Genomic DNA, 13003 nt, shown 5'->3' with positions numbered 1-13003 from the left:
AGATAAAGGCGCTCCTCTGTGCACGTGTGGCACATTGGGCTCCCCCCGGACGCTCGCTCAGACAATAGGTTTCTGTCTGTTTTTAGACGGATTAAGCTGACCAGAGCGCGGCCACAGCCAAATATAGCCCCCGCCTGGACACATGCAGGGCGTTTAGTCACGTCTGACTTTAATACTTGGGTTATCTGGGCGAGGAAAGGAGCATTATTGCATTAAGGTGTGCTAAAATGAGCACGAGCTGATCTGTGGTGGTTCTGGGAGCCATAAAACACCCGACGGCGTCCCTGCCATCTCAGCCCGACACACCAACACCTGTCGGCTGCGTTTTTGTCCTTTTGTGGCGTCCGGCGCGCCACGCCGGGGCGTGAACAAAGCTCACCTGCTGCGTTTCGTTTCAAGCTTTAGGCCGCTTTGAGCCTCACATTCTGTCTCTGATGGAAGGAAGAAGCTCAGAGGGTTTTTGGTTGAAATGCGCCGCTGAATGGCGTCTGTGGTTTCTTTCAAGGCCGACGCAGGTGGCTCTCCTGCGGTTGTCAGCGCCGCGCTCAGTGGATGAGGGCACGGTCGATGTTTACGTTATAATGGCGGGGTTCAAAGAAAGAGGCTGCGTTTGAGAACGCCGTTTCCGTCTCTTTCTTCCTTCTGTGAGGAGGATTGTTTGAACTGAGGTCTTCCAGCTTGAAAGCTCAAATAATTGGAGATGAGCTCCGTGCTTTTTTTCTGCCATAATTCAAGTTGGCATCATTCCACATCGGAGCATCAGAAGCTGTTTTTTTAATGTGCGAAGGGAAATATGTCAAAAACATTTAGAGGTTGAAGTGAGAGATGCAGATCGCTCACAACAAAGGAGCAAACATGGCAGCAGATGGTCCTCATCCTCTGAGAAAGGCCGTCAGAGCTCAGTCAAAGCAAAGCAAAGCCACTTTCGCCCAATCGTCCCTTGACCCCCAGCCACCCCAATAATGATGATGATGTTTGATGTAGAGGCCTTAGAAAACATTGAAGCCGCTGTTGTCGACGAAGCCCCGTCGGCTTCCGGGACCCTTTGCTGTGTTTGACCGTCTCCAGGACAGTCGTCAGGCCGTTGTTCTGCTAAACATTTATGCTATGCACGGCTCTGCCAGCCGCTCCTCCTTTTCTGAGGAATGTATTTCACATGTGTGCACTCATCTGCCTGAGAGGGCCGACTGCTGTCTGTCCCATCTGTGTTGGGTTGGTGAGCGTCTGGTACTGGACTGGTTGAAATGAGGCTTTACTCGCAATGACCTGGAAGCTAATCCTCCAGTCTCGGGGCTCCCGCTCCCCCTGAAATGACTTTGAATCTTTGATTTGCAGCCAGCGCCTCCTTTTGTGTCAGGATCCTTCTTGGGGTATTAGCTGACCCTCCCTGTGCCCTCACGCTCTCAGCTGGTCTCTTAGAAAGTGACCTGGTCGTCTTTTCCTCATTGAAGAGTCGGTGCTTCCTTCAATAGAAGACACGCCGACAATGGGCCCCCCTCCCCCCCATCTGGGTCCATTTTCCTCCCCAAATCCTCGTGGTTATTGAGCAGATCAGCATCGGGTTTCCATTTCCCAGATGAATGAACGCGCAGGAGTAAATCGTAGTAAATAGAATCATTAATCCTGAAATTTACAACTATCGGTTTTCAAATACACAAACTGGATTAATGTGCTCTTGAAGCCCGCCGTTGCTTAGCGACGGGGATTTGTTCATACAGCGAACAGCTGCCCAACAGTGCCCGCACTGCTGCGGCGGTGATGGAGGTGATGTAAGCGCCCGTGTTTAGCCAGGCGCCACGCCATCCCGTCAGACAGTGGCGAGCTAGCGGCTCCTCGGCGCTGCTCTGCGGGACCCTTAACCTTTAATTTATCACCAATGGAGCGATTGTCACTCGCTCGTGTAGGTTCTCCGCAGCTCTTCTGCTGAGATATTTAAATGTTGAAACACAACCCAGACACTTGAACGTACGCTCAGATGTTTGACCCTCAGCCAGCCTTTGTTTGTCGCCACATGAGCCGGTTCGTCATGGCGACAGAGAGAAACACCCCTGGCCTGTACCCTGGCCCACCTGTCGTGCACAGACAGGCGGTGGCGCGGCCCATTGTTGCAGCGAGGATTATGGCTGCTGGCGTGTCCCCCGTTTGTCAGGGATGATCCGCCTCAACAGGAGGCAGCGCCTCGTCCTCCCCGGCTCGTGTTCCTCTGAGCTCACTGCAGCCGCCCATTAGCTCCATCACATTCCTGAAGAAACCTCCAACAACTAAACAACATCAAATACACACATGAAGTAGGCTCGGGCTTCCCGTGCACGTGCACGCACGCTTGTTGCTGAAGTCAAAGGGCAGCCTCTGTGTTTTGCTTGCTAGTGTGTTGAACATGGCTGTTGTTCTAAAGGTGTTTGGTTGTGAGGGGTTTGGTGTTAATGAGAAGGTTAGAGGGACACGTTCTGCGTATGTGAGGAATGTGAGGCTGACAGGGGAGCTGTCATACCTGCTGCTGCTCAGCCCATCCACGGCATTAAACCTCCTGGCTTGGCCAAAGCCCCCAGTCTGCAGGAGCTGGGAGGGGCTCGTTGGCGCTCCGATGTTATTCCTGGAGCTTCTGCCATGAGCTCTTCAATCTGTTTCATGTCTTTGTGCTCTGCCCGAATCTCTGTCGTGCTTCAGCATTTGGAGGTTCAGGCTGTTGGGAGTCTGGGAAGATGGGAGTTACGTTTTTAAAACGCCCCCCCGCTCCTTCCTCCCCCACCTCCTTTCTCTTCTCTTCTGATGCTCATCTTTTTTAATGTATCCAACAACCTTTAGGTGAGATGTTGTCGCTCTCCTTTGAGTTGTTTATTCAGGAAACATGATTTGGACTTGCTTATATCCAGTGGATCCGTTTTTATTTCATTTTTTGCTCATAAAATGAGTTCCTAGTTCTTTTCTGGAACCAGGTGGGTTCCTGCTGATGTGTGTTGTCGTGCATGAGGAGTTCCTGTGAGCTCTGCTCAGGGGCATTAGGAGGAGAGGGGAATGTGGCGCTATGTTTGGAATCTCAGATGGGTGCGTGCCAGCCAACACGTCTCTGCCCCTTCCCCCAGCCTCACCCCCCAGCCCCCCTCCCATGCCCTCCGTCAGTGTCATGGTTGCCCGTGCGAACCACACGTCCTCCCGGTCTTCAGCGGAGGCTTCTGTTTTTAGCCCGCCATATCCCGTTTGCATCCCATCCTGTTTCGTGTGAGTGGAAGTGTTCTCTGATTAAACGCTCGTCACACCCAGAAGCTGTTTGGTTTACTTACAGGATGGCTGATTTGTCCGTGACAGCGGTGATTAAAGGGGAGGCAGCCTGACTGGTTCTTTGGAGAACCAGGCAGCTGACCTTTGACCTCGCCAGTCCTCGGAGGCCGTGTTTGTGGGGGATCCATCAGACTAATGGCTGTACCTTCTTGACCCTGCCACGACTTCGCTTCAGAGGCTTTCACCTTGTTTTTGCTTCGACACGAGTCGCGGCACAGCCCGCCCTGTTGCAGCAGGGCCTGAACCTGGCGGCCTCAAATACCCGGCAGTGTTTCCATCCAGGAGGACGAGTGGGAACCTGCCCCCGCGCTTTCAAAGAGAACGACGCCATCAGAAATCACTTTTATTTAAATAGCAAACATGTCGGCTATAGTTTTCATTCATCGGTGCAGCTGAAGACGTGACTCATTCCTGCAGTTTGGGCCTTTCAATGCAACAAATGTTGCTTTAGGAGGGAGGCAACAATGAAAATGAAGAAAAAGAAATGAAGAAAGTGATAAAATCAAGACAGAGCGGTGGGGGAGGGGTGCTGGCAGACGTATAGGCAGATGCATAGGGGATCAGCCTGGTCACATCTGGGGGTTGTTTATTCCATCGTGCACGCATGGCATCGTAGCCAAGGCCGACTGTGACAAGACGACCACTTTATTGCGCAGGAAACTGGACAGATGTTGGCGTAGTATCACAAGAGTTAGACGTACAGATGGAAGCTGAGGAGAGAGTCCAGCTCAGGTGGCCTCAGCAGGAGCCTCCTGCATCACTTTATTGACTCCACGTTGACAAAGAGCAGCGAGTTGTTGTCTTTGTTGTCAGACACCAACTCAAATGTCAGCCTGCTGAAAGAAGAGCTGAGCCGGTGCAGATGCCAGCGCGTCTGTGCACGTGTTTCTCCAGATTCTACAACCGGCAAACATGCCCCTCACGCTCCCCACCACTGGAGAGGAAATGAGAGGGCTGTCAGAGCTGGCTCACTCACCGGAGGAAACAAGATTGTACTCGGTTCCAGAGACGTTGACATTTCTCTTCCCGTTTCAGCTCTTCCACGTGGCCTACATCCTCATCAAGTTTGCCAACTCTCCTCGCCCCGACCTCTGGGTGCTGGAGCGCTCCGTGGACCACGGGAGAACCTTCACGGCCTGGCAGTATTTTGCTCGTAAGTCCCCCTGCGATGGTGGAAGAGATGTAGATTTAACTGGATCCTAAAGCATTGAGCCCCCCCTCCCCCATTACCCACCATTCAGGCTACATTTGCTCGACTACAATTCATCTGAGAAGGTGGTTTAAAGCCTTTTAACCCTTGACCCACAAACACGTGACAAGATGGCAGCAACGTGGCTTTGTGTGTGTGTGTGTGTGTGTGTTGTGTGTGTGTGTGTGTGTGTGTGTGTGTGTGTGTGTGTGTGTGTGTGTGTGTGTGTATGCAGAGGCAAAAAAATTAATTGACTATTATCGCTCATTAATCTTCGCCTCAATCGAGTGATGGCTGGTGGCTCAATCTAGAAATCGAGTGTTAAGTTAAAATAATCCAATAATTTGTTCCGCACGTTTGCCTGAATTTTAATCAAAAGAAATCGCATCGGAGATTAAATGGGGGGTAAGAATCAGACGGTTCCGTCGCCACGGTGACTCAAGATAAACGTTTCCTGGGTTTGCTGAGCCGGCTGAATTTTGATGACTAAGCTGTGAAAGGTGAACGTGGCTGCCGTGACTCTGCTCGCTGTCATTTATCTCCACGTTTAACGTGATCTTTAGTCAGAGTTCAGCTACAGTTACAGACCTGGAGACTCAGATTAGACGCTGATTTCTTCAGAATAAAAGGACAGACTAAAAATGTCTGATTCCCCCCCCAGATTCAAAGCGTGAGTGCATTGAAAGGTTTGGGAAGCAGCCCAACGCTCGTATATCAGGAGACGATGACCAGATCTGCACCACAGAATACTCTCGCATCGTCCCCTTGGAGAACGGAGAGGTACGACAACGCCCCCGCCTGCGCTTCACTCACACACACACCTGCCTCCTGCGAAATAAATGCGTGTTTGTTCAGATTGTGGTGTCTCTGGTCAACGGCCGGCCCGGCTCCAAAAGGTTCACCTACTCGCCGGTGCTGCAGGACTTCACCAAGGCCACCAACATCCGCCTGAGCTTCCTTCGCACCAACACCCTGCTGGGCCACCTGATCTCCAAGGCCCAGAGGGATCCGACCGTCACGCGCAGGGTGAGGCGTGCACAGGACGACCTGGCACACTAGCGCTTCCTTAGCTTCTGATTAAAGTGCTGCCTTCTGATTGTTGCCTTCCAGTATTTCTACAGTATCAAAGACATCAGCGTGGGTGGGCGCTGTGTCTGCCACGGCCACGCTCAGGTGTGCGCTGGGGGGGGCGACCAGGACCGGACAAACAGGTTAGCTGACCTTTTGCCCTTGTGCGGTTCGAACTTTTCCTCGAGCTTACATTAATTCAAACTGGCTCCATCAAGCGATTTAATCATTAACTGAAGTATATGATTAACCTTTAAAGCCATTTAATCAGATTATCCATTGACGTAGCAGACGTGTTTGTCTTCCTCGCGTGGGTGAAGCGACCTTGAAGAAGAGACTATAGGAAATGTAGAGATCTGCCTGATGGCAGGGAGGGAAACCTTTCCAAATATGTTTGTACAGTGAGATCATCCTTGTGAATAGCAGCAGATTGTTCTACCCCTCTGATTACAGGCCGCAACATTGTACCAGATCTGAGATAAGGTGCTTTGAATTAGGGTCTTTATTTCGAAATCCCCAACAATAGAACATAGAAACCGTAGAATAAGCAATTTATTGTGTTTGCTAGTAAACTGAGCAGCAGCCAACCATGACGTGTAGAACAGAGGTGAACCTGCCAACTCCACGTGTCCTTCTTCTGTCCAGACTCCAGTGTGAGTGCCAGCACAACACCTGCGGCGAGCTGTGCGATCGCTGCTGCCCCGGCTATAACCAGAAGCCGTGGCGCGCCGCGACTGTCGACAGTCCGAACGAATGTCAGCGTAAGTGTGGGTGCACAACGGCTCATTCACTGCGCGCACAAACCTGCCGTCTGCTGCCCGCGGTCCGTTTGGCCCTTTGAATTGCTTCCAGAGAGTGGACTGAAGTGTCCTGTGATATTTAAGCTCCGTCGTAGATGCCCTGATATGGTATTGCAGAACACATTCCTCCTGTGTGATCAGCAGCTAACCACTGTGTTTTGTCTTCTGAGGCCGCTCTGCTAGCTAACATGGATAGCCGGTTTGTTTTGGCCTGTCATCACTGTGGTACGGGGAGGATGATGCAGAACACAGAACCCCTCATAAACAGGAAGTCATTGATTGGGGGCACACAGGAGGAGGATGTTTTATCGTTCCTCGTAATGCCAAATCCAGAGATCCAGACGTCTAAGGCGTTCAAACGGAGGGGGTGGGAATCAAAAGGAGTCTGCTGGCTTATTAAAAACGTGTCTGTCTGTGGGTGTCTCGGGGTTTCCCTCCACAGCCTGCCAGTGTTTCTCCCATTCCTCAGACTGTTTTTACGACCCAGAGGTGGAAAAGAATCGAGCAAGTTTAGACACCTTCGGCAGGTACGACGGAGGAGGCGTGTGCACCAACTGTCAGGTATGAAATGCACGTCAAGTCTGGACTGATTCCTGCCAGCGAGCGTGTGGTTGTCGTAAAAGGGAGCTGAAAAGGACGCGAATGGTCCGTGTTCCGCTTCAGGATTCTCACGTGTCTCTGTGTCTGTAGCACAACACTGCCGGGGTGAACTGTGAGCGCTGCATCCAGGGGTTCTACAGGCCTTTCCAGGTGCCACCCGAGTCACCATCTGGATGCATACGTGAGCTGACTTTTAACAGCTTGTTGCCACAGCTTTTAACAGGCCCGACACCTTTTCTATGAGATGCACAGAGCAAGTCAGAGTTCAGCGGCACCGTGGATCTTCTTATTGTGTAGTTGGTGTCTGCGATTGTTGACACGGCTTTAATGGTCCAAGGCTGTTGCTCACTGTAGAAATGGGCCACAGTTGTGTTTACCTGTCAGAGGGCGCCCTCGGCGCTTTGAAACCTAAGCCATAAAATCCTCCGACCCGATGATTACTGGCTCCTCTCATTTTTACCTGATGGATGGTTTCAAGCTGCGGCAGATTTCTCTCTAGCCTCCTAATCAGTGGTGTTCGTTCGGGTGCCTGTTGAAAGTAAACAACAATACGACCTCATCAGCCTGCAGATGCGACGAGAGGACCACGGCAGGGTGTGAAATGGGCTCTGGGAGGTGCATCTGCAAGCCACAATTTTCCGGCCACAACTGCGACGTCTGCGCCGATGGTTACATTTACTACCCTCAGTGCATCCGTGAGTTGCGTTTGGTTTTATCACACAGGTTGCACGCATTTATTTTTAGTGGGTCTCATTTTGGTCTGTTTATGGACGCTTGGTGCAGAGATAAGGATCACGTTTCTCAATTCAGCAGTTGTGCTGACTTAAAACAGAGTGACACCAAGCTTTTATAGGTCTCAGAGCAGGAATGCACGTGAAAAGTGAACTGCAATGACTTTAATTAGCTTTTATAACGCAAACATGCATAAGAGTTCTCTTGTAGCTGCACGCTGACGGTCAGCGACGGGTTGTTTCTTTGCACTCAGGATATCCTGTGTTCACCACATCCACCAAATCCCCTGCAGGACCAATTGTTGGTGAGTTCTGCTGTATTTTTCATATGAATTCTTAGAAAAATCCCCCCAGCTGACATTTCTTTCCCACCACGCAGAACCTTCCCCCTGTCCTCCGGGATATTTTGGCTCACCGAACTGTCAGCGTGAGTGTAACTGGCCCCGAACTGTTACACAGAACCAGCGACGCTACCTGCTGCTTATTGTTTTTAGTGTGTTTAAAAGAAATGGTGGCTTCTTTTAAATCACGCTTCGTCCATCGAGCCTTTGTTCAGCCTACAAGCTGTTTTTATCTGAGGAAAATCAAGAGACTCGAGCCGAATGCAAAGAATTAGGACAGATGTAAGCCAACAAAGTGGTGCAAGTTTGTGCAGGAACACCTGAGGTCACATCTCGGTATGCACGCTATGTCATGTTTGTAAAGGACAATCATTTGTAATCTTCAAACATGACTCTTCTCCCTCGGCGGCAACATTGCTTAAACGATCACGTGTGACAGCGGGATGTGAGTTCAGATGGTCTCTGAACACTCAATCGGGACCTTTCAGCGAAATCTAAGCCGTCTATTATTAGTTGTTTGAAATTCCCTCTTCTGTTTTCCTTCAAGCGCCATGATTATATTATTATTATGGAATTTCTGTTGTCACAAAGACCCTTTGCCCTTGGCTCTTGATGTCTTAGAATTTGCTGAAGAATGCAGCCAAACAACTTTTCTTTAGCTCATTTCCAGAACATGTCTTTCATCCTCTGAGTGGACAGAGATGGAATTTCATCAGCAGCCTTTGAAAAAGAAGATTTCTCATGCGTTGGTGCTGCCGCGGGGCGAATAACTCTGGAATCTGGTCTCAGACTCCTCTGGCTCCTCTTAGATCGGTGAACACGGTGCCGATAACGGGGAGACCAACAAATGCTCGCTGATGCATCATTGATCAACAGGATGGATTCTTTTTAATCATGGTTGTAATGAAGATTCCTCATGTTTGTGCACAGAGTGTGTGTGTGACTACAGAGGGACAGAGCGGGAGGTGTGTGACACGTCAGGCCGCTGCCTGTGCCGCCGGGGGGTCGCCGGGGAGCGCTGCGACCGCTGCCAACCAGGACATCACTCCTTCCCATCCTGCCAGGGTGAGTGTGACAGAGGTAGTCATGTGATCCTTTAAAGAGGCTGTGAACATGCACAAACACGCTCGCGCCCCCGCAGGCTGCGTGTGTGGCGGCGCTGGAGTGGCCGACAGCAGGTGCGGTCCGAGCGGCCAGTGTGTGTGTATGCCCAACTACAGAGGACAGAGCTGCGAGGAGTGCGCACCTGGTTACTACGGATACCCAGAATGTGCCGGTGAGTGGCGCTCCGTGCGCGGGGCGGTTGGTCACACGTTTCCTGTGGGAAACGCGGGATCTCGGCTCGGCTGGGTTTATTGTGGCCTCTTCTCACGACTCCGGAGGAAACGTCCTCGTTCTCCCACACAAAACATTTGTTGGCACGTTGATTTATTATCAGGGAGCCGGAACATGAGTTACATGTGGACATCTTCCTTTTATGGTATCATATTTCCAAAAATAGACAATTGGGAATTACTGACTGCAGGAAACAGGAGCCAATTTCATCTGTTCAGATCTTAGATTTGCTGAAGCCTAATAATAAAACATGAGATTGTTTCCCATCCTCAGCCTGCCAGTGTTCCACAGAGGGCTCCTACGGTAACATCTGTAACCCAGTGTCGGGCCAGTGTCTGTGTCTCCCCGGGGTGGTGGGCCAGCAGTGTGACCAGTGCGCCTCTGGACTCCGCTTCCCCCAGTGTTCAGGTAACCACAGGATGAACCACAGTCGTCTTTCTCCAAGTCAGTTTGAGTCACATCTGCAGCAGTTGTCCATCTGGAATCATGTGACAGGGATGTTTGGTGGGATTCAACAATAAATAATGCTAAAAAAAAACCCTGTTTTAAGACATATCAGAGGGGGGGGGCTACTATAACGACCCAAACCAAATATTGAGAAGGAAAATCCCAGAATTTATGCATGAGGGACCAAAAACAAGCTGATAGGGCAGCGCTCCACAGACAGGTACCTCGTTAACGCCTCGTTAACGCCTCGTTAACGCTGGAAAACCCCAAGGACGGCCTGTAGAGCACCGGTGGGCCGCCACATCCAGGTCTGGACTGATTTCGGCTCCTTTTCTGCCTCCAGGCTCCATCCATGGGTGCAACTCAGCAGGAACCGCGGTCGTCGATCCTCTAACGGTGCCTAACTTTTTGTCTGCTAAATCTCCGTCACAGTCTAAGCGAAGCACTAAACTTGTAGCCATGTTTTGTTTAGGTTGTGACCGGAAATCTAAAGAATCCACACGCTCTGCTTGTTGTTTCAGGGCTCCTGCCGATGTCTGGAGAACGTAGAGGGAACCCTGTGTGATAGGTGCAAACCTCTCTACTGGGATCTGGCTGTAGTCAATCCTGAGGGGTGTAAAGGTGAGACAGGAGAATCTGCTGCCAGGCCAACGCTTCATTATAGCGTCTATTGGCTTTGCTCCATTTCCTTGACCTGCTAGCAGGTCCGTAACTTTGTCAGCGGCAGAAAACCTGGAATAATCCCGGGATTTCTCTGCTTGGCTGTTTTTGTCGCTGGCTTTGAAAAGGCGCTGCGGTGGTACGTCTGTGTAGATCTCTGGAGATTGCAGGGTTTTGTGCTCCTGGGTCTCACCTTCACGTCTGACAAAACCCTGTAATCAGAGTCTATTCAGCCTCAGCCCAGCTCTGCGTTGACGCAACCTTTTCCCTCTTTCTCCCCTGCCAGAATGTCAGTGTGATTTAAAAGGAACCCTGAGTGGTGTTGGGGACTGTCAGCAGGTGAGGACCCTGCATCTGCTAGTGATACACATCTGTTCATCAAGCTGTGATTCACCTGAAACAGTCAGTGGAGCTTCGAGGGCCTGCGTCAATCACCGTTCCGTGTGTTTTGTCTAGAAAAGTGGGCAGTGTCACTGCAAGCCCAACGCTTGCGGACGTTCCTGCAACACCTGTAAGGACGGCTACTTCCAGCTGCAGAAAAAGAAATACTTTGGCTGTCAAGGTGAGAAGGTCACCGTGCACATTTAGGTGACATGTAGTTACAGCCAGCCTCCAGCAGAGGCATCGCTTTCATGTGGGAATATTCCAGCCTCCAGGTCCATCTGTCCCACATCTAAAGTCTGCTCACGATGGATGTTTAGAAATGCAGCACAAAATGTGGTGCTGACTTTCATCCCAAGCGTTGCCTCCTCTCTAGATTGCCAGTGTGATGTCGGTGGAGCTGTTGACATGTCCTGTGACGAGACATCGGGACAGTGTCGGTGTCGGGACAATGTGGTCGGACGTCAGTGCAGCGAGTGAGACACGTTAGAGTCAATCTGAAAGAACAGAAGGTGTCTCCAGAATTATCCTCTAACACTGCTGCTCCTCCACTGTGTCAGGCCAGCACCAAACTACTACTTTCCCACCCTCCATCATCTCAAGTTTGAGATGGAGGACGGCGTCACGCCCAATTCCAGACCAGTACGTTTTGGGTTTAACCAGCGGGAGTTCCCAGATTTCAGCTGGAGAGGTTATGCTGTAATGTCTCCTGCACAGGTTAGGACAGCCAGCGCTCCCATTCTGCCTCATACACTATTAAATATTACTATTATTACTTTCCTCCCAGTCTTTCCTCTCTGTGATTGGTTGGCTCTTACTTCTGCCCTCTTATTCCTGCTTACAACACAACCACAACCAACAGGCTGATGCGGGAATGTGGACTGTCTTAGCAATAACGCTATCTCTCTTCAGCCAGAGGTGATCCTAACGCTTCCCCTCGGCTTTCCTGGCCCTTTCCATATTGTAATACGCTACTCGACTCCCCGTCAAAAGGGAGACGCGCACGTGAGAGCACGGATCTTGCTGGTGGATGAAGCTGGCTTTCAGTCTTGCTGTAACTGTAAGTGACGGGCCTGCATTCCTTTGGCTTTATCTCCCTCTCCTCGCCTTTTCCTCGCTGTCTGTTGATTAACCCGCTCCGTTTGATCTGCCACCCTGATGCAGCATTAACTTTAACCCTCCATTTAACACCTAATCTGCTCCCCCATCCCACCGCTCAGCCGTGTGTCATCCCTGTCCCTGCAGAGTCAGGTCAGAGTAACAGTGCATGTTGACCCCAGAGGCAGCGGCCCGCATTTGTTTCGCCTGGTTCTGCGTTTCATAAACCCGAGCGGCGCCGGAGTGACGGGTAGCATCAGGGCTGCCGATAACAGAGGCGCTGCAGGTGAGGGCACCACTGACATCCAGTCACATCACATCTAACCTACCAGCCATCGCATCAACCAAATAATGTCTGCGTAGATGTTTGTGGTGCTCGTCTGCTCTCGGTCATCATGACATCACACTAATGTCCCCATGGGTTCCCACAGGGTCCGATCAGAGTAGGGAAGTAATATTCCCGGAGAGCCCCTCCCCGTCCTTCCTCACTGTCCCGGGAGAGGGCTTCGCCCAGCCCTTTGAACTGACTCCCGGGAAATGGATCGTTCATTTAAGAGCCGAGGGGATCCTGCTGGTGAGTTGGTGCCGAAATCGCCACCGAAACTGTTAAATGAGCAATAAATCGTCCGTCTCCTTGTGTCTCGTCGTTCTTTTTGTGTTGTATCCCATAATGAAAGCCACGCTGTCTCTCTCATGCCACAGGATTATTTAGTGCTGCTTCCTCAGGATTACTACGAGGCCCCTCTGCTGCGGGAACAGATCACCCAGCCGTGCACTTACTCGCCCACAGCAAGCAGAGATGCAAAGTAAATCCTCCAAGTTTCTCCTGTGTTTTTGCGTGCACACGTGGTGATGTTGCGTGCACACGTGGTGATGTTGCGTGCACACGTTACTGACCCCCTGCAGCCATGGACACCCACAGGAGCTGAGGGTTTAGAGATGTTCTGACCCAGTACTTACCCATTTAACTGCTTCTAGCACATCAACTCTGAGGAGATGGTCTTCATTTCATGTCAGATAGATGCCAGGTTGAAGAGAAAATCAGTCTCACCTCATGTTTTGCTTGATCGTGTA

At 51.0% G+C, this 13003-nt stretch overlaps 1 protein-coding gene across 1 annotated transcript in view; it reads left to right on the top strand.

Annotated features, from left to right (window-relative positions):
- LOC130539416 (laminin subunit alpha-3-like) overlaps nucleotides 1-13003 on the top strand; it is a 33401-nt gene that overhangs the window by 1746 nt on the left and 18652 nt on the right. Inside the window, 22 exon segments of the mRNA XM_057057743.1 lie at nucleotides 4315-4432; nucleotides 5130-5248; nucleotides 5324-5494; nucleotides 5579-5679; nucleotides 6182-6297; nucleotides 6779-6897; nucleotides 7027-7117; nucleotides 7500-7631; nucleotides 7922-7972; nucleotides 8047-8094; nucleotides 8939-9073; nucleotides 9150-9284; nucleotides 9617-9751; nucleotides 10134-10186; nucleotides 10312-10411; nucleotides 10737-10789; nucleotides 10907-11012; nucleotides 11208-11307; nucleotides 11392-11548; nucleotides 12077-12215; nucleotides 12361-12503; nucleotides 12632-12735. Of these exon segments, the coding sequence (XP_056913723.1) occupies nucleotides 4315-4432; nucleotides 5130-5248; nucleotides 5324-5494; nucleotides 5579-5679; nucleotides 6182-6297; nucleotides 6779-6897; nucleotides 7027-7117; nucleotides 7500-7631; nucleotides 7922-7972; nucleotides 8047-8094; nucleotides 8939-9073; nucleotides 9150-9284; nucleotides 9617-9751; nucleotides 10134-10186; nucleotides 10312-10411; nucleotides 10737-10789; nucleotides 10907-11012; nucleotides 11208-11307; nucleotides 11392-11548; nucleotides 12077-12215; nucleotides 12361-12503; nucleotides 12632-12735 (2426 nt within the window).

This window comes from Takifugu flavidus, chromosome 15, assembly GCF_003711565.1.
Source record: "Takifugu flavidus isolate HTHZ2018 chromosome 15, ASM371156v2, whole genome shotgun sequence".
Classification (NCBI taxonomy): domain Eukaryota; kingdom Metazoa; phylum Chordata; class Actinopteri; order Tetraodontiformes; family Tetraodontidae; genus Takifugu; species Takifugu flavidus.
Note: the sequence above shows the minus strand (reverse complement) of the source record. Positions and strands in the feature narration are given on the sequence as shown.